This window comes from Pituophis catenifer, unplaced genomic scaffold (genome assembly GCF_029215685.1).
Source record: "Pituophis catenifer annectens isolate HBS135680 unplaced genomic scaffold, rPitCat1.0.hap2 SCAF_6, whole genome shotgun sequence".
In the NCBI taxonomy this organism is placed as follows: Eukaryota; Metazoa; Chordata; class Lepidosauria; order Squamata; family Colubridae; genus Pituophis; species Pituophis catenifer.
In genome coordinates this window covers 85,156,420-85,183,552 of record NW_027256886.1, presented here as the reverse complement: position 1 = coordinate 85,183,552, position 27,133 = coordinate 85,156,420, and the positions used below count along the sequence as shown (strand labels likewise).

At 42.8% G+C, this 27,133-nt stretch overlaps 1 protein-coding gene across 1 annotated transcript in view; it reads left to right on the top strand.

Moving 5' to 3' along the window:
* Positions 1 to 20,748, top strand: part of ZMIZ1 (zinc finger MIZ-type containing 1) — a 412,625-nt gene extending 391,877 nt beyond the window's left edge. Inside the window, exons 21-24 of the mRNA XM_070946491.1 lie at positions 521 to 768; positions 5,539 to 5,702; positions 15,185 to 15,433; positions 19,375 to 20,748. Coding sequence (XP_070802592.1) covers positions 521 to 768; positions 5,539 to 5,702; positions 15,185 to 15,433; positions 19,375 to 19,482 — 769 coding nt within the window. The 3' untranslated portion in view covers positions 19,483 to 20,748. The remainder of the gene's footprint in view (positions 1 to 520; positions 769 to 5,538; positions 5,703 to 15,184; positions 15,434 to 19,374) is intronic.
* Positions 20,749 to 27,133: the final 6,385 nt, after the last annotated feature.

The window sequence follows — 27,133 nt, the reverse complement described above, 5'->3', positions numbered from 1 at the left end:
TCCTAAAGGAAATCACCCTTGACTATTCTTTAGAAGGACAGATCCTGAAGTTGTTGGGGTTGTGGTGTTGGAGAAGACTCTTTAGAGTCCCTTGGACTTCAAGAAAATCAAAATCAGTCAATGCTAAAGGAAATCAACCCTTCTTTGGAAGGACAGATGCTGAAGCTCAAATACTTTAGCCACCAAATGAGAAGAGAGGACTACTTGGAAAAGACCCTGATGTTGGGAAAGATGGAAGGCGAAAGGAGAAAGGGACGGCAGAAGGATAAGATGGTTAGATAGCATCATTGATGCAATGAACAAGAATTTGGACAGACTCTGGGAGACAGTGGAGAACAGGGGGCCTGGTATGCTATGGTCCATGGCATTGTGAAGAGTCGGACACGACTTAGCAACTGTACAATAATTGGATACGTATTGGACTTGTTGACTTTAATATGATAATAACATTAGCAACATCTAAAATGTATATGGTGTATTGAGAGCTCTCAGTATTATCAAATGTATTGTTTTTTCACAGCTCTGAGTTTGAAGAAGTCACAATTGACCCAACATGCAGCTGGAGACCTGTCCCAATCAAGTCAGACATTCACATCAAGGATGATCCAGATGGTATTCCTTCCAAAAGGTTCAAAACCATGAGTCCCAGCCAGATGATCATGCCTAACGTGATGGAGATGATTGCTGCCCTGGGTCCAGGTCCATCTCCCTACCCATCAATCCCACCACCTCCCGGAGGAACCAACTCCAATGAATACAGTAGCCAAGGTGAGTTTCACATTTGATGCGTGCAACCGATTGCCAAATTGCTCAGAAATATTTTGAGATTATTATGTTTCGTCGCACAATCAATCAAATGTTCAGACTGGACTTGGCATTTTTGTCAACTATCAAATCCTTCCAAAGGGTCTGGGATTGGCAGGTGTGGGTGTTTGATGGTGTTATCATCACAGGATGTAAGCTGCTCTAAGTCAGGCTGCCTTTTGTAATTGACTGAGCGTGAATTTGTCAATGTCGATGAAGGTATTCAAGTTGTGTTCCAGTTGTTTTGGGATTGCACCCAAGGTGCCTATTACTATTGGTATTACCCTTGCTTGCCTTTCTATTGTCATTCTATTTCTATTTGTAGGTCTTTGTATTTTGTTATCATCTCCAACTCTTTCTCTTCTATTCTGGTACTGCCATGTCCACTTATCCAGAGATTCTTGTCTTCCTTATCAATAATTAATATGTCTAATGGCTAGTTAATACAATTATGTAAAAGTAAAAGTTAAGGTTTGAGGTTAATGCCTTATTCTACTGCACCAAAGGGAGTCAGAAGTCAATGCCTTTTTTTTTCTTTTTCACCTTTTCTTTCCCTCACTTTTCCTTTCCCTTTTCCCTTCCCTATTTTCCTTACTATTTACTTTTGTATTATAAACTAATAAAAAAAACTATTAAAAAAAAGATAAGATAGTCGGGGATGTTACATGGCAGGTTTGAATTCTATAGCCCTAGAGCAATTTAGTTTCCTCATTTTCTGTGACTTTTCCTATTATTATTATTAATTGTTAAATTTATTTGCTGCCTATTTTGCCGTGGAGGTACTCTAGACAGTAGAGATACGAATTCCTCTCCTGGGCCATTTTGCTGAAATTGTTGTTGTTAGTTGTGAAGTCGTGTCCAACCATCGCGACCCCATGGACAACATTCCTCCAGGCCTTCCTGTCCTCTACCATTCCCCGGAGACCATTTAAGCTCACGCTGATTGCTTCAGTGACTCCATCCAGCCACCTCTGTCGTCCCCTTCTTCTTTTCCCCTCAATCTTTCCCAGCATTAGGCTCTTCTCCAGTGAGTCCTTCCTTCTCATTAAGTGGCCAAAGTATTTCAGTTTCATCTTCAGGATCTGGCCTTCTAAAGATCAGTCAGGGTTGATCTCTAGGACTGACCAGTTTGATCGCCTTGCAGTCCAAGGGACTCCCAGGAGTCTTCTCCAGTACCATAGTTCAAAGGCCTCAATTCTTTGGCGCTCAGCCTTCCTTATGGTCCAACTTTCACATCCAACTGGGAAAACCATAGCCTTGACTATGTGCACTTTTGTTGGCAGGGTAATGTCTCTGCTTTTTAGTATGCTGTCTAGACTTGCCATAGCTTTTCTCCTCAGGAGCAAGCATCTTTTAATTTCTTGGCTGCAGTCCCCATCTGCAGTGATCTTGGAGCCTAAGAAAATAAAATCTGTCACTACCTCCATTTCTTCCCTATCTATTTGCCAGGAATTGAGAGAGCCAGAATATTTTGCTGGTATATCTCTGCTAATTTCTTGATCCTTAGGGGAGGTCCAGTGAGCTAGCTTGACCTATATGAAGTTTCCTTATGCATATTTTTTAAAAAACAACAACAACAACAACAACCAGATGTGTCTTATGTATATTTATTTTAAGCTACCCAGCATCTTTGGTGACCTCAAAACCCAAGAAGCAGATAAATGCATTTTAATGTACGCAGCATAAATATCGTGCCCTCAACCATAATGACAAGAGAGGTGGAAGACAGGTTGTTGTCTACCAGAAATTCATACTTGCTTTGCAATTGACATGTTTTTGTGTGAGGCTGTGCAGAGCTGGGAATGACAATCCATGATTTATTTTTTGTGGAAATTCTAGAGCAGGGGTCAGCAACCTTAAACACTCAAAGAGCCATTTGGACCCGTTTCTGACAGAAAAGAAAACACCGGGAGCACAAAATCCTTCCCGTGCCTATTTCCTGAGCAGCCACAGAACTAGCATATGTAGTTGAATCAAATGTTCTGTTTTCTTCTGAAACTTTTCTTTTCTTGGATTTATCTATGGTTGGCCTACCGGGGGTTGAAAAACTCAATTAAATCATTTGCCGGCGGGTGTCACATATTGGTAGTTGTGACGCATATTTTGAGTGACAGGGAGCCGTAACAGAGGGATGAAAGAGCCACATGCAGCTCCAGAGCTGCGGGTTGCTGACCCCTGTTCTAGAGTAAATAAAATAAAGTCTCCTCTGAGTCGAACTCAACTCCTGGAATATCCTAGTCACTGGTGGTGGTTTGTTCTCTGAGCTTGTTGTTTAGTTTCTGAACGTTTTGTCACTGAGCTAGGTAACATCAGCAGCAGAACTTCGGTTGAAGTGTCTTATTCGCGTTCTCTTCTGCTTTGATAGGTCTTATGTGCTCACTTGGTCATGTAACCGACTGGTCATGCCACATGAGGGCCACCTGGTGGTGATCAGTCAGTAAAGTGACCATCTGACCACATAAGACAGGAGTGTCAAACTCAAAGCCCAGGGGCCAGATCTGGCCCATGATGTTGCCCTGGAAACAGCGAATGACCGTCCCACAGTGCCTCTGCCAGCAAAACCGGAGCTTGGGAGGACTGTGCTCAGCCTGCCAGGGCTCCATTTTCAGCCATGACAGCCTCCTGCAACCCTCTGCCAGCAAAAATGGAGCCCAGGAAGGTTGCACACGCCCCCCCCCAACTCCATTTTCACTGGCAGAGGGCTGCAGGAGGCCGTTGTGGCCTAAAACAGAGCCTCAATGAGTGACATCGAGCTGGCCCTTCCCACCCTGCCCACGGCCACCCCGGGCATGCCCCCCCATGCCCCCCCAGGTCAAACACAGCCCTGATGCGGCCCTCAATTAAAATGAGTTTGACACCCCTGACATAAGACTTATAAAAGCAGATGGGAACTCAAATTAGAAACTTCAACTGCAGTTCCACTGAAAATGTTACCTAGCCTGGTGACGAAACATTCGGAAACTAAACAACAATCTCAGAGAACGAACCAACAGCAATATCTACCACTCAAGCTACAAATATTTCCCCCCGTTTCTATCCAAGTAGTTTTCTTGCCATTTTGTTCGTCCCTCCAATTCATCAATCCGTATAACTTTCCCTGGAATTTTTCGGCGGTCTCCATGCCAAAAACTCCTTTAAACTAACTTCCAATCCCAGACAAGGTAACAGCTGGCGAGAAAGGTTATTTAAAGAGGAAATCCTTTAACAAAATAGGCCAACTTTTATCAGGGTTTTAAGGGAAACCAACAGATTTGGGCATCAAGCGTTTTGTGAACAAGTAAGCAGATGCAGTGTTAATCTCTTGAGAACTGTGTTAGCAAATTCAGTCACAATGCTCAAGGGCAGGTCAGCCATTTAAAACTGATTTTCCAGCTGTCTTTCCCAGTGACATCTTCATTTCAGGTTGCTGGCTTGCAGTTCTCCATGGCAGGGACCCTGAAACAAATGTCCGAGCAAAGAGCTTCTTTACTATCTCTCCACTTCCCAAGGAAGTCTCACCAGTGCCCTCCCCTGCTATTCTTTCAAGTCCCAAGTCCTAACTGTCCCCTCTCTTTCAAATGAACACAGTTGAAGTTGAGGAGCAATCAGCTCTCTTCCTTCCTTGTCTTAATCCAAAATATGGACAGGGTTCTAAGCCCAAGCTTGTTCAACCAATGGTTTGTTGAATAAACTACAGTTGATTGCCAAAATGCTAAACTAGAAGCAAACAAACCACACTAAGGATTTGTGGATTATGTGGACTTCATGTTGGTTGTTGAACACTGAATTCAGTTTACTTTGATGCTTCTTCTGAGATACTCAGTTTTCACTTCTGTGTGAGCACATGTTCTTCATAATCCTTCATAACCCTTACTTCAATCCATTCCTTGCAATAGAGCATAGACTAATCATGGTTTTGTGTCTCAGTCCTATGATTTCTAGAGCCAGTATCTTTTTGTTGTTATTTTTGAAGAAAGAGATACCGAAAGGAAGTCTTATGTTTTTATGTTGGGAATATTACTTTTTTTTAAAAAAAAATACTACCTCATATTGTATCATTAAGATGAACTAATGAGATTGGTACCTAGTCAATGAAATAATAAGGCCAGTTCTGAATACATGCAGTATGAACCAAGGGATGGAAGCAGTGGGATGGAAGGGTCTTATTATTGCAATTTTCCTAGAATCCTAGGCAATCCATGCCTCATTGTTTCAGAGATCTTTTGTTATTTAAACAGAGAGACAGAATTATCACAGTTGGCAAGAAAACAACTTCTGACTTCCTGCTGGCTTCCCCATTGACTATTATTATGGGTCATCAGAAATCTTCCTTTCTTTCTTCCTTCCTTCCTTCCTTCCTTCCTTCCTTCCTTCCTTCCTTCCTCACTCCCTCACTCCCTTTCCTCCCTCCCTCCCTTTTGCAGTAGGATAGAAGTCTCTTAATTATTGCAACTTTTATAGAAGATGATGGTCTCATTGGGACCATATGCCCAAGTGGAGACTCTTAATAGATAACAACATGCAGTCTAAATATGGAGAAAGTCAGAGCCCAGCTCATCTGCTGGAATGTCAGCTACTACCAGAAATATGTACCGATAAGGATTTATTTTGGACCAGTGACAATCCAAGAAGGTGGCTTCATTCTGGCAGTTTAAAATTTGATCTAGACCCTGAAGAAGAAGAAATGGGACCTGGGCTCATTGGTTTGATTTTGATTCCAACTTTACTATTTCTTTACTTTTCTTTACTATTTAGGTAACAGTTACCAAGGCCACAGCAATTTTGATTTTCCCCACGGGAATCCCGGTGGGACATCTATGAACGACTTCATGCATGGTCCCCAGTTGTCACACCCACCGGATATGGCCAGCAACATGGCAGCGCTTGATAAACCCTTAAGTCATCCCATGCAGGAACCTGTAAGGATCTTACTTATTTACCTTGCTCATATGACCTTCTGTCCACAGGCGGTATGCATAATTGGGAAATACACAGTAAGCAAAGTAAAAGGAAACCTTAAAAAAAAAACCTGGGGCAGCAGGAAAAAGAAAAGAAAGTGAGTTCGTAAAAGATGTATAGCTTCATCTTTACAAGGCAATGCCTGGGAAATAAAGCAGAGATCAGAGGTATATAGTCATCCAGGTCATGGTTGTCCCAAAGGTGCTTTTTCCAAGAGGCAAGAGGACTTTCTTGGTTTCTTGTTCCTTGAAAATATTTTGGGACAGAGATTAGATGACCAGCTCCTGTTTCTTCTGCAGTAGCCACCCAAGACACTAGGAAACAGCCTGGTCCATGCGTGTCCGTGAGCACCAGTGATGAATCTTGTGCGATGGAGCAATCACACAAATGCCACAACTTCCCTATTTCCATGAGTTGTCCTGAAAGAGGTGTTTTCTACAGGGTCTTGGTTAAGGTGCAGGACCAACATGGGGACACGGGTTCTTGCTCACCTTCAGTCCAAGGAACAAATGCTATCTCTCATTTATTGTACTTTTACGTATTTATTACATTTCTACTCCACCCATCTTGCCTACGTGACTCTCTGCAGTTTACACCAACACACATACACACACACACACATATCTTATAGGTCCATGATCGAGAACCTATGGCACGCGTGCCACAGGTGGCATGCATAGCCATATTATTGGGCATGCGAGCTCAGCTCGTGTGCCGGCCAGCTGATTTTTGGGCCTTCTGGGCCCACCAGAAGTAGAGAAACAGGTTGTGTCCTGCCTCCGGAGGGCCTCGGGGGGTGGGGGGGAGGCCCGTTTTTCTCTCTCACCTAGCTCCAGAGCCTTTCTAGGAGTCTGGGGAGGGCGAAAACGGCCTTCCCCACCCACCCACCCACCCCCAGAGGCCCTCCGGAGGCCAGAAATGGCCCGTTTGCCAACTTCTGGAAGTTGGCAAATGGGCCGTTTTTGGCCTCCGGAGGACCTGTGGGGGGGGAGGGTGTTTTTGCCCCCCCCACCCTACCCCCAGACTCCTAGAAAGGCTCTGGAGCCAGGTGAGAGAGAAAAACGGGCCTACTGGGCCATCGTGTGCCAGGAGTGGGGGGAGTGGGGAGGTCATGCATGCATGTGTGGGGGTGGGGCCCATAGAATTATGGGTGTGGACACGGGCATGGGATGCCCTGCTCCCGCCCCTCCTGACACACGATGACAAAATGGTTAGCCATCACTGTTTTAGGTATATCAAAAAGGATATTTGGCCAATTTGTTCATTGTGTCAAAATATGTAGATGCCCCCACTGGCTCTTTTAAGGTTGGGGTGGGGAGGTTCAGCTTTTTAGCCACCATATTGTCCCCTGCCTTCCTTCGATGCTGTGTAGGAACTAGGTCATGAAGAAAGATTAAATCAAATCAAACCTTTATTGTCAATGCACAACATGTGTACAATGAAAAAAGATTTTTTTTCTTCTCCGAAGAGTCAAATAGTGCCTCACTGTATTGTAAACCGACTAAGAAAAACATTTTTCCTTGCGTTTTCTCTTCCATTCATGACAATGCCAATGTTCTGTCCCCGTACCACACACGCACCCCCACAGACGGTCCGGAGTTAATAAGCCACATGACAAAACTCTTTGAAGATAAAGCTGGCAGCAACCCAGTGGCTAGCTGCCAATTCAGACTTTACTCACACAAAACAAAGATTAGACTGCAAGCATTCCGATAAAACAGGCAGAGTTTCAACAATACAAGGATTAATCCAAATGCAGTCTGATAAAGCAGGCAAAGTGCAATAACGCAGAGATCATGGATTATTTCCAGTTTTTGCTCGTCACAAACTGAACCGGCCACCACACCCACATTTATACCCTGTGGGGTGTGGTCCAGTGACTCAGCTAATCTCTGGCACGCCTTCCCCTCTGCTGCGCATGCTTCTCCCTGCGCCTCTGCCGAGGTTCCAGCCAGCACTTATCTTCTTCGTCGCTGTCCACCTGTGGCTGCAGGGACATGCTTGGCTCTGAGCCTATCTTTTGGCCTTCGGTGTCCTCCGGAGGCATTGCCAGAGAGGAGGGTCCTGGAGAGGGAGGCCTTGCCAACTCCTCTCCCTCACTCTCAGAGTCTGCATCTGTCGATAGCCCAGGCTCAGGCAACAGAGCCACAACAGCCAATGTCATAACTGGAACCCTGGTGGCACAGTGGTTAGTATGCAGTATTGCAGGCTGACTCTGCCGCCTGCCTGGAGTTCGATCCTGACCGGCTCAAGGTTGACTCAGCCTTCCATCCTTCCAAGGTCGGTAAAATGAGGACCCAGATTGTTGGGGGGGCAATAGGCTGACTCTGTAAACCTCTTAGAGAGGGCTGTAAAAATACTGTGAAGTGGTATATAAGTCTAAGTGCCATTGCTATGATTCAGTATGACCACTCTCCAGTTGTCTTAGTGTCTTCTTGGTGATCTTCTCAAGTGCTCAAATTTGCCTGTCGCATCCAAAGTACGTGAAATGAAGCTCCATTAAATCAAGCTTTTATTATATTAGAGGCTATTTAACTTGGCAGCTGAAGTCACATAAGAAGACAAAAATTGATACAAGGACATGATTGAAGTGGTTTCAGAGATTGCAGTCACTGTACTGTCTACACTCCTCATCTGTTCCTCAGCTAAATAAAACTGCCTTTTATTGGACCTTGTATGCTATTTGCCAAAACGCATTTAATGTTACGGTGTCACTCACTTCTAAATAGAGTCCATAATAATTGTTGATCTCCCTCGACAATCCTTTAGGAGTGATAACCAAGAAAACGTACATGGCTTTCCAGCCATTAACAAAAACAATACATGGACAACAGATTCCATATTTCTTCTTTTGGACTGGCACATTTTTAACTTTATTTTTATTTTTCCAAGTGTCACCGAGGCTCAACAAAAACCCGCTTGGATATTTTGGGGTGATGATCATCGCAAAGTATCTCGCTGAATGAAAAGAATGATTTGATTTCCCCAATGGGGAAAAAAAAAAGTTATTTGCCTTTCCATATCTCCAACATATTCATGTAGTTCCCGGCTTACAACCATTTGTTTAGTGACTATCAGAAGTCTAAATGGCCCTGAAAAAAGTGAGTTACAACCGATCTTTGCACTTATGACCATTGCAATTAGAACTAGTAACCAGTGGAATGACTTGCCTCCAGAAGTTGTAGGTGCTCCATCACTGGAGGAGATGGAGAAGAGATTAGAGAGCCATTTGTCTGAGATTGGCTAGGGCAGTAATGGCAACCCTTTTTGCCATCGCGTGGCAAAAGGGGGGGAGCGCAGGGGGTCAGGCACATGCCCACACCCATAATTCTATGTGCCCCACCCCCACTCATGTGCACACAACACACACTCCTCCCGCACTCCTCCCCGCACTCCCCTCCCCCCCCCCCGCTTTTGGCACGGTGGGCCCGGTAGGCCAGCTTTTTGCTCTCATCAGGCTTCAGAGCCTTTCTAGGAGCCTGGGGAGGCCCCGAAAACAGCCTTCCCCACCCCCTTGGAGGCCCTCCGGAGGCCAAAAATGGCCCATTTGCCAACTTCCTGTGGGACCAGAAGTTGACAAATGGGCTGTTTTTGGCCTCCAGAGGGCATCCGGTGAGGAGAGGCCATTTTGGTCCTCCCAAGGCTCCTAGAAAGGCTATGAAACATGAGGAGAGCAAAAAACAGACCTTCCCCACCCCCACCAAGCCCTCAGGAGGTAGGAAGTAGCCTGTTTCCCTATTGCAGTTGGGCCTAGAAGGCCTGAAAATCAGCTGGCTGGCACGCACATGCGCCCTGGAGCTGAGTTCGTGTGCCCACCAATATTGCTATGCGTGCGACCTGTGACGCATGCCATAGGTTCGCCATCACGGGTCTAGGGTCTCCTGCTTGAGCAGAGGGTAGGACTAGAAGACCTCCATTTCAGACAAAAGACGTCAGGACACTGCAACCATCATAAATAGGACTCATTTGCCAAGTGTCTGAATTTTGATCATGTGACCATGGGGATGCTACAATGGGCATAAGTGTGAAAAACGGTCATAAGACACTTTTTTTCAGTGCCATTGTCACTTTGAACAGTCCATAAATGATCTGTAGTTGCATAAGTTTGTTCCACTGATGTCTTACATGAGGCCATCTGGAGCGGGAGGTACTGCTGCGAAACGGAATTCTACTTCCCCTTTTCTTAAATCAGTTCACTCTTAAGCAATACTAAGAGTGGAGTTGTGCATTTCATGAAAACAAACGAGCCCGATATATCTCACACACTTTGGCTGAATTCAACTCACTTGCGTTCTGACCACACGCACGAGACCCCAACGATTTCCCTCACCCAAAGATGTATCTTAAGAGCTTCTGTTCCATTCCTCCTCCATGCCAGGCTAACTCTTTTCTAGACCATGGCATTCTAGGGGAATTTCGTGGTCTCACCCTTGAAATAAGTCTATGTCAACTAAAATACCAAAACATGCCTCAGATACTTCAAACCAGTGGTGAAATCCAAACCGGTTTGCTGGCTGCGCATGCGCACTCGGCACCAAACGTGCACTGTGCATATGCATGCGCAGTACGGATTAAAAGGCTTGGGAAGGTAAGTAGAAGCGAGGGGGGTTCAGCTTGGTGCGCGATTTAGCTTTGCTAGAAAACAGAATTTCCTGCTTTCTAGCAAAGCTAAACCCCGCTGCACAGCTGATCCCCCCCTGCTGTTCTACTTACCTATCCAAGCTTCCTTTAGGCGCATGCGGCGTGCATGCGCATACACATCAAAAGGAGGCTTGGGAAGGTAAGTAGAACAGCGAGGGGGAGAATCAGCTGTAGTGCACAATTTAGCTTTGCTAGAAAACAGGATTTCCTGCTTTCTAGCAAAGCTAAACCCCGCTGCACAGCTGATTATCGGAAATACCGGTTCAGAGGAACCGGTAGCTTTTTTAAACTACCGGTTTGACCAAACCGGTAGCTTTTTTTTTTTTTTTTACTACCAGTTCGCGCGAATCGGTAGAATTTCGCTCCTGCTTCAAACTCCTTTGGGTTTGAACAATTTTCTTCTGGAAACAGCAGAACTGTCCAAAGGGAAATGTTTTCCAGGAAAAAAAAACACCCAAGAAAGTCCAGTTGAAGAGCACCTTCAGGCCAAAGTTCTCCAGGACATTCCACCTCAAACTGGTTAGCTTTACATGTCCCTAGTTGGTGCAGTTCCTGTCACCAAAAGCAACCAGTTATCAAATCTATCAAATCTAATGCAGGGGTGCTATTCAGCAGGTTCTGACAGGTTCTGGAGAACCAGTAGTGGAAATTTTGAGTAGTTCGGAGAACCAGCAAATACCACCTCTGGCTGGCCTCAGAGTGGATGGGAATGGAGATTTTGCAATATCCTTCCCCCAGGAGTGGAGAGAGAATGGGGATTTTGCGGTATCCTTCCCCTGGAGTATGGAGGGAATGGAGATTTTGCAATATCCTTCCCCCAGGAGTGGAGAGGGAATGGGGATTTTATTTATTTATTTATTTATTTATTTATTTATTTATTTATTTATTTATTTATTTATTTATTTATTTATTTATTTATTTATTATTCGTATTTCTATGCCGCCCACTCTCCGAGGACTCTGGGTGGCTTACAACAAAGACAGTATACTAAATAGCATATTGCCCCCAACAATCTGGGTCCTCATTTTACCCACCTCGGAAGGATGGAAGGCTGAGTCAACCTTGAGCCGGTGAGATTTGATCCGCTGATCTGCTGAAGTAGCTGCAGTACAGCACTCTAACCACTGCACCACCTCAGCTCTTTTTAATGGGTGGGAATAGGGATTTTGCAATATCCTTCCCCTGGAGTGGGGTGGGAATGGAGATTTTGCAATATCCTTTGCCTGCCATGCCCACCAAGCCACACCCAGAGAACCGGTAGTAAAAAAAATGGAATTCCACCACTGATCTAAAGGCATGATTACTTTTTAATACTAAAACATTTTTCACACGGATTTATTTTGTTTCTGAAATAAATAAAACCTCCCCCCCCCCCAAAAAAAATCCCATTTTGGGGGTTGCTTATTTTCAGATTTCCTTTATAGAACATTGCAAGCTTAACATTCAGCTGCCACAATATACACACATTTAGAAACCCAGAAGGAGGTAAATCCTTTTCCGAAAGAAAAATACACTTAACCCCTTTGAAAGAGGAAAGCTGCCCTGGCTTGTGATTATTTAAGATCCACTTCCCCATATGAGGTCTCTCCCAGAAGCCATTACTTTAGCCTTTTTCATAAATCATTTTTAATGTCTCTTGGCTACGGTAAGATGAAGCGGTCTGCAGCGCCTGCCATAATGCAATTGATGCTGAGGCTGAAAAATAGCACTGTCTGCAAAAAAAAATGAACTTGAGCCGACATTCAGCTTCATTTCACACACTTTATAAGGACTGAGATTAACCAGATACTAAGAAATGGGGGCAATTCGCCTCTTTCTTCCTTCCCTCCTTTCTTTCCTTCCTTCCTTCTTCTCCCTCCTCTTTTTCTTCCCCTTCCTCCCTTCCTCCATCCCTTTCCTCCCTCCCTCCCTCCCCCTCCTTCCTTCCTTCCTCCTCCTTTCCTTTCTTTCCCTTTCCTTACCTTTCCCTTCTTTCCTTCCTCCTTCCTTCTTCCTTTTCCTCCCTTTTTCCTTTCCCCCCTCCCTTTCCTCCCTCCCTCCCATTTCTCCTTCTCCCTCCCTCCTCCTTTCCTTTCTTCCTTCCTCCGTCCTCCTTTCCTTTCTTTCCCTTTCCTTCCCTTTCCCTTCTTTCCTTCCTCCTTACTTCTTCCTTCTCCTCCCTCCTTCCCTTCCCTTCCTCCTCCCTCACTTTTCTCCCCTCTCCCCCTCCTTTCCTTCCTTCCTTATTCTCCTCCATCCTCTTTTCCTTACCTTCTCTTTTCCTTCCCTTCCTCCCTCCCTTTCCTCCCTCCCTCTCTCCCCCCTCTCCCCTCCTTCCTTTCTCCCTTTCCTCCCTTGTCCTTCCCTTCCCTTCCCCTTGATTCCCTTTCTTTTTCTTCCTCCTTCTCCCTCCTTCCCTTCCCTTCCCTTCCCTTCCCTTCAGTCTTCAAAGAGTAGAATACCAGCATAAGCGAGAGCACAAATGGTTTCCTTCTAGATGTCTAAAGTTGAAGAAAATTGAGCTGGTTGACATATGATGTGCTGTGACTACATACATGAAAATAGTTCTATATGTTTGTGCACTTCCTTTTGTGTCCTTATGTTTGTGTATGGGGTTTGCAACTATATATACAGGTGAGTTTAAAAGACACCTCTTTTTTTTAATTCATACATATAAAACCTTGGTAAACCCACATTTGGAATGCTGCACCCAGTTTTGGTCCCCCCAATATAAAAAAGATGTGGAGACTCTAGAAAGAGTGCGAAGAAGAGCAACAAAGATGATGAGGGGACTGGAGGATAAAACATCTGAAGAACGACTGCAGGAACTGGGTTCGCGTAGTTAAATGAAAAGAAAGAATAGGGGCAACATGATAGCTGTCTTCCAATATTTGAGGGGCTGCCACAAAGAAGTGGAGGTCACCCTATTCTCCAAAAACATGAAGGCTGGACAAGAAACAATGGTTGGAAACTAACCAAAGAGAGAAGCAACCTAGAACTAAGGAGAAATTTCCTGACACTGAGGACAATTGACCAGTAGAACAACTTGCCTTCAGAAGTTGTGGGTGCTCCATTACTGGAGGCTTTTAAGAAGAGACCGGACAGCAATTTGTCTGAAATAGTATAGGGTTTCCTGATTGAGAGGGAGTTGGACTAGAAGACCTCCAAGGTCCCTCTCAATTCTGTTATTCTTCAGTCATTATAGTCTGCAATGAAGGAAGATCTGTGTAAAAAGAGAGTTCATCAACAAACAAACACACACAGAGAGAGAATGAGTGTATGTCTATATGCAGAACAGTAAAGAACAATTGGAGGGAGGTTTTTTTATAATAATAATAATAATAATAATAATAATAATAATAATAATAATTGAAATATTAATTTTCTCATTTCTTTTTATTCCTTGCACCATGCAACTAAACTATCAATAGGTGATTTTCTGATGTATATTTGTTTAGTTGGGAAGTATTTTGCCCCAAAGAAAAACACAGAACGTTGTGCTCAGTTTATTAAAATTCATACCAGAAAAGTTAAAGAAGTCAACATACTAGAGAGTTAACTAGAAGTTAACATACTAGAAAACTTACATGTTTGTGGAGATTTTTAATCATCCAGGTCATGGTTGCCCCAAAGATGCTTTTTTCAAAAGGCAACTGGATTTTCTTTGTTTTTCCTTGAAGACGTTTCGCTTCTCATCCAAGAAGCTTCTTCAGTTCAGTTAGTTTAGTGAGAACTGAAGAAGATTCACTGGACAGTCTGCGGAATGCTGGAAATGTGAGTTTGAGCGTGGCACCTATTACCATCAGTGGTGGATGTGCCCGAAAGCAGTAGAATTCTGGGAGAAAATAAAAAATGGCTGAATGAGATTTTAAATCAAAAGATCGAATGGCGACCAGAGACATGCCTGCTCAGCTCCAACCTGGAAAGTATTAAAAGAGACTTATGGTATCTTGCATTACACATCATCACAGCGGCGAGATTGGCGTACGCTCAACTTTGGAAAAATCAAAATATCCCATCAGAGGAAGCTATTATAAAGAAGATTTTAGACTGTGCGGAAGCAGATAAATTGACCAAAAAATTAAAAGACAGAGACCAAACACAAATATGTTTATCTTGGGAAAAATTCTATAGGTGGCTAGAGAAGAGGAAAATATAACCCAAATTAGATGAGGAATTATATCTATTGAGAAACTTATATTATACAAGTAAAGTGAGGTCGGATAGACCTAATTGTTTTATAAAGATATGCAAGATGTTCTGTCTTCTCCAGATTATAATATAGATATACAGTACCGAATACTAGGTTATTAAGGTACTGCTTATAGGTATGCTTGCTTTTTTGTTGTTGTTGTTGCTGTTGTGTTGTCTTGTTTGTTATTTATATGATGTTTTGTTCTTTTTTTGTTTTTAATGGAAAATGTAAATAAAGATTATTTTTTTAAAAAAAAAAAAAAGAAAAACAAAGAAAGCCCAGTTGCCTCTTGGAAAAAAGCATCTTTGGGATTAGAAAAACGAAAGAAGTTTCAACTTTCCTAATTACTGCAAATTTTCAAGGCATGAGGTTGGATCTGGACTATACAACCCAATAGAACCACCATTTCTTATTCCAAGTATTTTTCTAAAAAATTGTGTTTGGAAGGCCGTGGGTTCAGTGACAGGTGGAGTGCCCAAACGGGTTTCTCCTGGATGATGACGGCTTGTAGCGATGATGGTTTATGAAACAATTCCCCCCACCCCCTGCACCATGCTCTCCCCATCTTCCCAGCTTGCCACCTCATCTCCTCATGTCTCCTTTCCTGCTTCTTTCCTCCTTCTGCAGATCCCTCATCCTGGCAACACTGATCAATCCCATAGCTCCATGCCTCAAGGTTTGCACGTCCCTCATCCCAGCAGCCAGTCAGGGCAGCCATTACATCACAGTGGTCCCCCGACTCAGCCATCCCGGCAGCCGACCCAGGCCGCTTCTAGCAACCATCCTCACACCGATATGGCTTTTAACCCCTCGACAGCTTTAGAAGCTCAACCTGGTGGGCAGGGGACATCTGACATGCCGGAACCTTCGCTGGATGTAAGTCTGTGTCATTCTGTCATCTGCTTCCCTTCACAGTGCATTCGAGGTCAGAAAAGATGGAAGGAAGGATACCTCTTACCATCAGGGGTCTCCAACTTTGGCTGATTTGTGGACTTCAATTCCCAGAATTCCTCAGCCAGCTATGCTATGTCAGCTATGAGCCGCAGTGGTTAGAGTGCAGTACTGCAGGCTACTTCTGCTGACTGCCGGCTGCCTGCAATTTGGCAGATCGAATCTCACCAGGCTCAAGGTTGACTTTCCATCCTTCCGAGGTGGGTAAAATGAGGACCCAGATTGTCGGGGGCAAGAGACTGACTCTGTAAACCACTTAGAGAAGGTTGTAAAGCACTGTGAAGTGGTATATAAGTCTAAGTGCTATTGCAATGCTGGCTGAGGGATTCTGGGAGTTGAAGTCCTCAAGTCATGAAGTTGCAAAGGTTAGAGAGCCCTGGCTTACATAGTCTACGCCCACATATTGGTTAGAAATTAGCTGGGGCAAGCCAAGCCTGTTTGGGTTAATTTGTGGTCCTATCTACCGTGCTGCGACAGAAAATATCTGTTAAATATTGTTAAAACAATATTACAAATGCATAGACAATTGAGAACTGGACAGGGAAGTTAAGAAGAGCTGATATGCATGAAATTCAAATCCATTCTGTGCTTGCTCCTCATTTCCTCTCTGGCAATAAACTTCAGGGACATGACCTCAGGCCAATGGAAATTGTGGCTTGTTATAAAATCTCTGATTGATTAACAGGTCTGAAAGATAACTTCTTGATAACATCTGTGGAGATTCTCATTCATCCAGGTCACTGTTGTTCCATATGTGCTTTTCCAAAAGGCAACTGGACTTCCTTGGGGTTGTTGTTTTTTTTTTAAACTGAAGAAGCTTCTTGGATGAGAAGCAAAATATTTTCAAGAGAAAAAAAATCAAGGAAGTCCCGTTGCCTTTTGGAAAAGCACCTTTGGGATAATGTGATACTGATAACATTCTTCTGTTCTTAAAGGTTCCCTTCGCACATATGTGCTAGTCGAGGGGCGGTGCTCATTTCCGTTTCAAAGACGAAGAGCCAACACTGTCCAAAGACGTCTCTGTGGTCATGTGGCCGGCATGACTAAACACTGAAGATGCACAAAGCGCTGTTACCTTCCCACCGAAGGTGGTCCCTATTTTTCTACTTGCATTTTTTATGTGCTTTCGAACTGCTAGGTTGGCAGAAGCTGGGACAAGTAACGGGAGCTCACCCCATTACGTGGCACTAGGGATTCAAACCGCTGAATTGCCAACCTTTCAATCGACAAGCTTAGAGTCTTAGCCACTGAGCCACTACGTCCCTTCTTCTGTTCTTAGAGGGGTTTATGTTGATAGAAGATTTCTGATTTTTGGGTTATTTCTTCTCTATCACCTACCATATTCAGAAGTGTCTTCTGTCCTCTATAGAGGCATTTTGAGGTCCATAACACGGTTCTTCTTTAAACCTTAGTGCAGATAGAGCAGCTCAACTCTTGTTGCATATATGAACATATTCATGTAGCTTTCTTGATAACAGTAATGGAAATTGTTTAACATTGTCTTATTTCAGGATATTTTCACTGCTTCCCAATCTACCTGCTAGGCCTGAAGTTAATCAGCTCAGCTTAATAAAGCTTCACTAAAGTTGCAATCTTTTATCTGAATTCCAAACTAAGGAATTAGACTGGCAGAGTGACAAGAAGCCAACAAGGTTAAGCCCTTGTTCGTTTTATTGACTTAATTCTTGCGAACGCAGCCCATAGCAAAAGAAGAATGTAAGGAAGCCACAATTGTTTTTAAAAAAATACCTTCTGTGCAGATTCACCAATTGTTCAAAGATGAAGGATTGGACTTTAAAGAGACGTGAACTAGGACACGAAGCTGTGAACTCACCCTATTGGTCTTAAAGGGATGTGGTTGCTCAGCGGTTAAAGATGCTGAAAGCTGACAGCCTGGGTCTGAGATCCGTATGCTGCGCGATGGGGTGAGTTCCCATTCATTGCTCCAGCTCCTGCTCACCTAGCAGTTCAAAAACATGCAAACGCAAGTAGATTAATAGGTACCACTTTGGTGGAAAGGTAACAGCATTCCATGCAACTTGGTGTATAGTCACAGGCCGGGCAAATGACCACGGAAGTGTCTTGGGACAACACAGGCTCCCTTGGCGAGGAAGCAGAGATAAACACCACCACCCTAGAGTTGAAGACAACTGGACAGGGAAAACATTTAAGAGAAGAGGTGGCACAGTGGCTAGAGTGCAATACTGCAGGCTACTTCCTTCAGCTGACTGCTAGCTGCAGTTCAGCAGTTCAAATCTCACAGCGCTGGCTCTTTAGCTTTGAAACAGAGATGAGCACCACCCCGAGTCGGGAACGACTAGCACATATGTGTGACAGGAACCTTTACCTTTACTCCTGCAGCTAGTATATTTAATGTTGTGTAATGTTTGCTATGTCCAGCTAGGTGGCAGCATATAGTTAACTTTAGATTTGACCGGCCAGTTTTCTTTCAGGCTGATCTGGAAAAAAAATGTCGAGTAAGTTAGACCCTTTCCGGCCTCAGATAGAGCCCTGGGAAATTCCAGAACTACAAACTAGGAAACTGGGAGAAAGACATCATGGGGGGGAAAAAAGCAATGTAGCATTCAAAGCAACTACATGGACATGTTCATAAAGTTATTAAGAGTTACGTTAACTCTAAGGCAGGTTTATTATTTGTCTGTGCTTGCTAAGATGCAGTTGTATCATAATTTGGTGTGGATGAAAGTCACTCGTCCTTGTGATGAGCTGGGGCAAAATTATTTGTAAGCAAAGAGTGTGGATGGGTTTTTTCCCCCATAAATAAGAAAGTTAGCCGAAGAGTTGGGGGTAAAAAAAGTTAACATACAAGACTTTTTAGGAGGGAAAATTATTCAAAATATGTGAATGGAAGCACCCATGTAAGTAAACACCACTCTTTCAGTTCACATCTGTGCGTTCAGATAAGATTGTTCAAGCTATCTAAACTGTGACAAATATCTGTGGCATTTGGAAGGGAAAACGGTGTAATGTAATTTTTTATACTTCTGATGCTGGCAAAATCAAACACTTAACAGTGTTTTCATTCAGGAAGCCTCACGTTTCATTTCACCAAACTCCAGAGTGTGGGATGTCCTGAATAAATGGATCAGACAAGCTACATGATATTAGTTAATTAGACAGCAGTGTTCGGTTTTATTTGTTCTGTTAATTGATGAACCCTTGCAAAATTGAATTTTTTGAAGACTTTCTCCCACTAAATTTTGAGTTTAAACATGCCTGAATAAAAGGACATTGGCTTTAAGAAAACCATAGTAGAAATATTTATATATATATGATTTGTTACCTGGGTGTGTAACTGTATTTGCTGGTAATCTGACCGTTGCACTGAAAAAACGCTGATGGCCACTGCTAAACATTTTTGACTGCCAGCTTAGTCTATCAAGCACATTTATTTCTGAGACTGGGTAGATGAATCCTAGTTGAAGACTAGAACATACCTAAGAAAAGGCATATCTTAGAACAGATGAGCAGAAGTCTGAAGTGCAACTTCAGCTCTCTGTTTTATGGACATGAGGGAGTAAATATACAAAAGGTCCTTCTGATGAAGAGTTTCCCTAAATATGCAATTTGGGGAGAAAGGTCTCAGCTAGCATTTTCCATGGAAGGCTCTTTATGTGCATGGACAAATTATGTGGTTGTGTGCAAGAGACAAAGATGCTCAAAGAGCCATTTCTGGTTGGCTTCCGTCAGTGAAGGCCCCATCGCAGGTCAACGTTCTATTGTCATTTAGTGGCATTGAGCGTCTCTGTCAATGCTTTAGAAGTTGCATCTTCCAACTGACGTGGGCCATGGATGCCTTCACGCTTGACAAGAGCTTCACCACCTGTCTTCTCTTTCTGTTGTAGCTACTTCCCGAGCTCACAAACCCCGACGAGTTACTTTCCTATTTGGATCCTCCTGACTTACCAAGCAATAGCAACGATGACCTTCTCTCTCTTTTTGAGAACAACTGAAGCCTTCTTCATTTCACTCCCAACCCACCTTCCTCCCATTTGACACATCCGTAGCTTCACAGCGAGGAATCGCGAGTAACTCTTTCCCACGAGGTCAAGCTCGCCGCTCAAGCGTTACAGCAGCACACACACACTCCTTCCCGTCTTCACCTCGGACCTGCTTGAGTCCCACGTTTGGGCGGTGGCAGTGAAGAGAAGCAAGAGGACAATCTGAGGATTAACCTCTTAGACTGCCTGGCCACATCCCAGACCATTGTGGGGAAAAAACCTCACACTCTTCGGGCTGGTTCTGCAGACCGAAAGAGTGGATGACTTGTTGGGATATCTAGCAAGGAACATCCCAGCCACTCTCAGCAAGGAAAGAAAGCAAAGGGCAACAGGTCCATCCTTGACCAGTTTCAGAGTGTCTTTCCAACTGGTGTTCTTCCATCCATGCGTTTCCTTCCTTTGGCTGTAATGTCTGTTCCACTCGGTCCTCTCCAAGTTATGCAGATTCCAGTCTACCTGTCAGACGAAATAAGGACAACCGTTGGCAGCACAGTTCAGACTCGGAACTCGAAAAATACCAAAAAGCACAAAGAAATCAGTCATGTCACAAGTATGGTACACATACAACACGTGTCAGAGGGAGACATCAGACAGTGGGGCTTTTCCTCCCACCCCATGGTCCTGTGAAATCTCCAAGTTGTGGCAAGCATGGGGTTTTTTTTTCCTAGTCAATTGTAGCATCTTTGATTTGATTTAATCACTCTTGTGGGCAGAACAACTCTTTCCCTTTACACAACGTGTTGTGGTCCGACGTCTCGTGTTTTTTTTTTCCGATAAACGCTTTCTCTCCATTGATTGTCTTTTTTGGGTAATCGAATGGCCAGTCCCTGGAAAAAAAAAGGAAAAGGACAGAAAAATGGGAAAAAGGCGAGAACCTTTTTTTGCATAGGAAATAAGAAAACCCTGCAAAACATTAGCCATGAGAACGTTCTCTTTTCTTTACTCGGGCAGTTTTAAAAAATGCTCGGTTCCTACCGAAAACAGGAAAGGGGAAGGGACAGGAAATAAAGGCCAGCTAGCAAAGCGACGGAAAAGGTTCAAAGTCAAGATGGCCACCATAATCAGGTGATCGAAACTCTACTCCCTTTTTAACCTGCAGGGTGCGGAATGGGACAACTCGCCACAGCCAACCCACCCACCACAGGACAAGTTGTTGCAGGACCATTCAATAATTCAATTGGAAGCATTTAAAATAATTTTTTTAAAAAAATTATAATTTTTGTCATTCACATTTCATGTTATCCCTCCTTTCTGTTCCACCATTTCTTCGATATTAGTGTAACTCTTGTCCCGTGGAGAATTGTCTCGCAGTGAGTTGGCCATCACGTGCTAAAAGCGGTGTGAGCGCGGGGTGCGTGTGTCATGCACATGTGTGCCCACACCCATAATTCAATGTGCCCTGCCCCCCGCACATGTGCACGCGACCCCCCCCCCCTGCGCTCCCCCTTGCTTTTGGCACGTGATGGCACGGTGGGCCTGTAGGATCGTTTTTTGCCAACTTCTGGTGGGCCCCGAAGGCCTGTTTTTCACTCTCCCCAGGCTCCAGAGCTTTTCTAGGAGTCTGGGGAGGGTGAAAACGGCCTTCCTCACCTTCCCGGAGGCCAGAAACGGCCCATTTCCTGACTTCCGGTGGGCCCAGAAGGCCTGAAAATCAGCTGGCCAGCTCATGCATGCGCACCATAGCTGAGCTAAGACAACGCTCATATGCCCACCGATATGGCTCAGCGTGCTACCTGTGGCACGCGTGCCATAGGTTTGCCATCACGGTCCTAGACCCTACAGGGTGGAAGCAGGATAATAAGTTTTTTTTTTTTTAAAGTGGTAGGTTTCCATTACATCACAGCTAAAATCTTGACTGTTTTGTCTGACCAGATGTCCCTGTCCACTTAATCCAAATCAAGGATTTGAGGAATTGAAACAGGTGTTTATATTCAGAGAAACACCAAATAACCCTAAGTGCTTTCCAGGCTGTGTTGTCATTCATCCTTTTGATCTTGTGTTTTATCATTTTACCTGACAGCACCTCTCCCTCTTTTCTTTCTTTCTTTCTTTCTTTCTTTCTTTCTTTCTTTCTTTCTTTCTTTCTTTCTTTCTTCTTCATTTTTTTTTAAATGTAGATTTCTAAGGATATTGGGCGTGAGGAAAAAATTAAGTCATTCTGCTGCAATTTTCCTGCCAATTCCCATGCCGAATGCTTCACTGTATTTGTGGTTCTCCCTCAGTTGCTTCCTTCCTGCATGAGCTTCCAGTCACTTCTGAGCCCACTCTTGTGCTGTCGTCCTCTTTTTATAAATTATGTACAGTAAACTATGTGTTTAAGAAAGTGCATGTGTGCCAACTCTGCTCTGTCGCGGGCCAACATTTCAACATCTACTTTCTGTGTACAGATATTGCTTTCCTTCCTTCCTTCCTTCCTTCCTTCCTTCCTTCCTTCCTTCCTTCCTTCCTTCCTCTAATTCCTTTGTCACTTCCTCTCCTTTCCTTTGTCATAGGCTTAATAAATAAATTTTCCTTCCTTTCTGCCTCTCCTCTTCCTGACTCCTTCCTTCCTTCGTTCCTTCCCTCCCTCCCTTCTTCTTTCCTCAATCTCCTACATCCCTTTCTCCTTTCCCTTGCTATTGGCTAAATAAATAAATCTCTTTTTCCTTCCTTCCTCTCTCTAATTCCTTCCTTCCTCTCCTCTTCCTGACTCTTTCCTTCCTTCCATCCCTGCCTTCTTCCTTCCTCAATTTCCTACATCCCTTTCTCCTTTCCCTTGCCATAGACTAAATAAATAAATCTCTTTTTCCTTCCTTCCTTCCTTCCTTCCTTCCTTCCTTCCTTCCTTCCTTCCTCTCCTCTCCTCTCCTCTCCTCTCCTCTCCTCTCCTCTCCTCTCTCTAACTCGTCCCTCCCTCCCTCCTCAATCTTTTTCATCCCTTCCTCTCTTTTCTTTCCCTTGCCATAGGCTAAATAAATAAATCTCCTTTTCTTCCTTCCTTCCTTCCTTCCTCTCCTCTCTCTAATTCCTCCCTCCCTTCCATCTTAAAAAAAAATCACAATTGCTCCCTTCCTTGTCCAGTATCAACAGAAGGCTGTCACATCTAGGCCAGGGATTCTCTGGCTTGTTGGTTTCCATGTGTAAGTTCTGTCATCATCTTCTCAATGAATGGCATGAAAAAAGAAAAACTGTGCATCCATCCTGCGTTTGTTCTCTCCGCTGAAGTCAGGCTTGTAAATTCTTGGAGCATTTGTTCTACCGCCACTGCTGTATATGCAGATTGAGATATATATGCACATAGATATAGATATCTCTATATCTCTCCTTTTATATATATAGATATATAGATATGTGCTAACCCACAGCATCTTGCTGTCGCTAAACAGGAAATGGCAGTTTTAGTTCCTTTATTCTTTTCCAACAGAAGTGTTGACTTTTAAAAAAATATTTTACGCAGACCTGTTCTTACGTTTTACTTTTGCTCCAGTTCCCTCTCTCTCCTCCCCTCTCTCCCCACCTCTCTCCTCTCTCTCTCTCTCTCTCTCTCTCTCTCTCTCTCTCTCTCTCTCTCTCTCTCTCTCTCTCTCTCTCTCTCTCTCTCGTTTTAAAAAAGAAAAAAGTGCTGTTCATTATGCGAAATCAATTATTTTAAGAATCAATATTGTAAATATCTTTTGTGAATATTTTAGCCTTGTCATTGATTATAATAGCCAACACTTTTTTTAACTTGTGTTTTTAAAATACATAAGAGGGAATGGCCTTTTCCTCTTTCCTTCCTTCCTTCCTTCCTTCCTTCCTTTCTTTCTTTTCTTCTTCTTCTTCTTCTTCTTCTTCTTCTTCTTCTTCTTCTTCTTCTTCTTCTTCTTCTTCTTCTTCTTCTTCTTCTTCTTCTTCTCCTTCTTCTTCTTCTTCATCTTCTTCTTCTCCTCCTCCTCCTCCTCCTCCTCCTCCTCCTCCTCCTCCTCCTCCTCCTCCTCCTCCTCCTTCTTCTTCTTCTTCTTTTGCTTTCTTTCTCCCATCCATCCCCAGTTAAAAGTTCTTGAACTAAGGGAGCATTTAATTTTCTTTCTTTCTTTCTTTCTTAATATAAATTAGCCCCTATCTGTTTGCAAATCCATATCATCCATCAGTCCCATGTGATAAGGGGCCACACACGCACACACAAAAGAGCAAGAATTATGACTGTCACCTGCTTTATAGACATATATTTTATTATTATTATTTTTAAAGATCCTTTTTAAAATATATCTGAGAATTATGCTTTATCCACACCTAGGAGAGAAGAAAAGGGGGAGCAGGATAAACCCTGATATCTGATATACATTACAGTGCTTGGGGCTGTAGATGACAAATCATGAAGATAGAAGTGCGGGAGGTATTTCTTTTTTAAAAAATATAAGATATTTCCTCAAATTTATCCATCCTTATTTGTGATCACTGAACATCAGGCACAGCTATGTCTGGTTGCCCAAAACAAGCTAAAAAAATTGCCATTTTTTTATGTCAGTCAGAAGACACTGAGTGTCTTCAGCTTAATGGATGCAATTTGTTGGAGGCCAATCTTAAACCATAGACAGTGTTGTGTAATTCTTCAAAATGGCCCCTTTATTATTAAGCACATATCTGTTCCAACAAGTGCTTGCATTCGTTTGCTTTTTTTTTAACCCTTCTTGCTTTTCCGCATAACTGAAACCAAATTATTTTAAAGCAGGTGTGTTGAAGGAAGGGTTTGGCTCATAGGGATTTAGATAAAAGCCTCTAAAAAGTTACTATTATTATTATTACTATTTTTTGGAAGCATGATAGGAGGGAAAACATCTACAACTGAGGCAATTGTTTGTATGAGGCTTCCCATTATTTGAAGGTTTATTATTTCCTCAAATAACAGAAATTCAATCTGCATTGGGGGCAGGGTTCAACGAGTTATGTTGCTTTGGTCTGCAAAAAAAGGAGAAGCCTATTTATTGAAAACACGGAATCTCTGCGGCTAAATTGATGGATAGGATACGGATTTGATTGAAAGAGCGCGCTTTGCAAAAAAAAAAATCAGCTTAGAAAGCCCTGCAACTTAACACACACAAACGCACAAACACAAACCCACAAATAGACACCAATGATTCATCAGCAATATTGTATTGCTTTAGGCTGGGGGGAGATTAAATAAATAAATAAATAAATTACACTGCCATCCTGTTAAAATACAGAGAATATCTGCTAAAACAGTGTGGAGTTAAGTCCTCAAAAGTCAGTCCTGTTAACATTCAGTGCAACTTTGAAGAAATATAAGTTATGGCCTTAATGAGGGTTGCTTTTGTGTGTGTGTGTTGAAAAGCAAATTTATATAGTGTTTTGAGTTTTTTTTTTCCCCCACACACACACAATTTGTTGTTTTAGGGGCATTTTGTTTGAGTTTTCAACTTTTTTAAATTTTCCCAATAGTTGGAAAAGCATACACAAAGATTTATAGCTCTACTGCCAAGGCATTGTTATTATTGTTGTTATTGTTATTATAGGATGATAACACACAGAGAGACACAACACACACACACACACACACACACACACTAATGTTTGCAGTGGAGACTCCAAGGGACATCTGTACATATGTAAATGGGAAATAGAGACATGTTAACAGAAATGCATTCATTTTCCTTGGATTGTGTATTGTTTTTATTTTACAGGAAAAAAAAAAAGCTTGAAGAACCATCTTATCTGGGAAATGAATCCTGTTCGTTAGCGTTTGTGAAGTCTCCACCTTTGTTTCATTTCTTGTAATATACTCTGAATCTTTTGTGGGGAAAAAATTGCTTTTGTTTTGTTTTTTGTTTTACCTTCATGTAATAATTAGCTTCAGTGTATTAGTCTTTATCACCTGTGTATTTTTAGGGTGCTACGGAAAAAAAATGAAGAAAATAAGGGGATTAAATAATAATAATAATAATAAAAAAGATTGTAACCAAATTCATACTTTGTACAATTTTTTGATATTGTGATCCGAACGAGAATAAAAAAAGTACAATCTGAATTAACATGCAAAAATGGCCATTTGTCTTTGTTTGTACATTGTATGTACAGTACAACTCCAGTCATTTCATACTTTAAAACTGGTCAGAAAAAAAAAAAGAATTGTGATTTTTAGTCTTGCAAAAATTGTATGTAGTTAGATGATGTGACAAACCTAATATTTATCTAATAAATATGTATTCGAATGAAACCTGTATATTAGGTGTTCATGTCGTTATTTTGTATTTAAAAATCAGATTGATTATTGCTAGACGTTTATATATACTTTCTTGTAACACTGAAAGTACGCTCATTTTTGCTCATGTTACTTTTCTTTTCCTAAATAAATTTGGAAAAAATTATGGACTGATCATTGGGCAGCTGTTTTGTACATCTCGAGCTTCTGTTTCTGATGTTATATCAAGAAAATATATATATATTGTACAACACTACAACCAGTCTTTGACTTAGAACGACAATTGAGCCCAAAATTTGGTCTGCTAAGAGAGACTGTTGTTAAGTGAGTTTTGCCCCATTTTACAACCTTTCCTGCCACTGCAGTTGTTAAGTTAGTCATACAGTCATTAAGTCAAAGAGCCTTGGTAGTACAGTGGTCTAAGGCACCCTGTTATTAAGCTGGTTATTAAGACCAGCTGCCTGCAACACCAAGGCTCAAGGTCGACTCAGCCTTCCATCCTTTCTAAGGTGGGTAAATTGAGGACCCAGTTTGTGGGGGCAATAAGCTGACTTTGTATAAATATACAAAAGAATGAAGGCTATTGCTTAGCGCATTGTAAGCCGCCCTGAGTCTCCAGAGAAGGGCGGCATATAAATCAAATTTTAAAAAAAAAGTGAATCTGGCTTTCGCCAGTGACTTTGCTTGTCAGGAGGTCACAAAACGGAATCCTGTGACCTTGGGATACAGCGACCGTCATAAATACGAGTCGGTTGCCGAGTGTCTGAATTTTGATCGTGTGACTACTGTAATGGTCGTTAAGTTGAAAAAGTGTTCAGAAGTCACTTTTTTCAGTTCCGTTGTAACTTTGAATGGTTACTAAACAAACTGTGGTAAGTCAAGGGCTACCTCTATTCTGCCTTTACAGTCAAATAAATTTAATTATGCAGTGCAGGAATTCTCAAAATTGGCCAAGTCACATCCTCTAAAATGATGAATTGTTCTTTTCAGCCTGTCTCTCTGCACAAAATGTGTGGTTCTGTTCAGCGGTGGGTTTCACATTTTGTTGCTACTGGTTCGCCGTGTGCGCACACACTCACTTCGTGTGTGTGCGCACCTTCCGCGCATGTACCCAGGCTTCTGCGCATGCACTTTGCTCGCACGCACATCTTCCACACATGCGCCCGGCTTCAAAACCGTACCTAAATAGGACGGCATAGATCCAGGGTTGGTGGACGGGCCCATCCACGATCTCCGTTATCGGTTCACCCAAACCAGTACGAACCGGCAGAATACCACCTCTGGTTCTGTTGGATTTCTAGCTTAGGCAAGAAATAAACAGATTGCTTTACTAATACTAACCCTAATCCCCAACCCTAAGTTCCTAAACTAAAATTGTTTCTTCATTATAAATGAGCAAAAAAGTAAATCAAATGTTACTGTAGG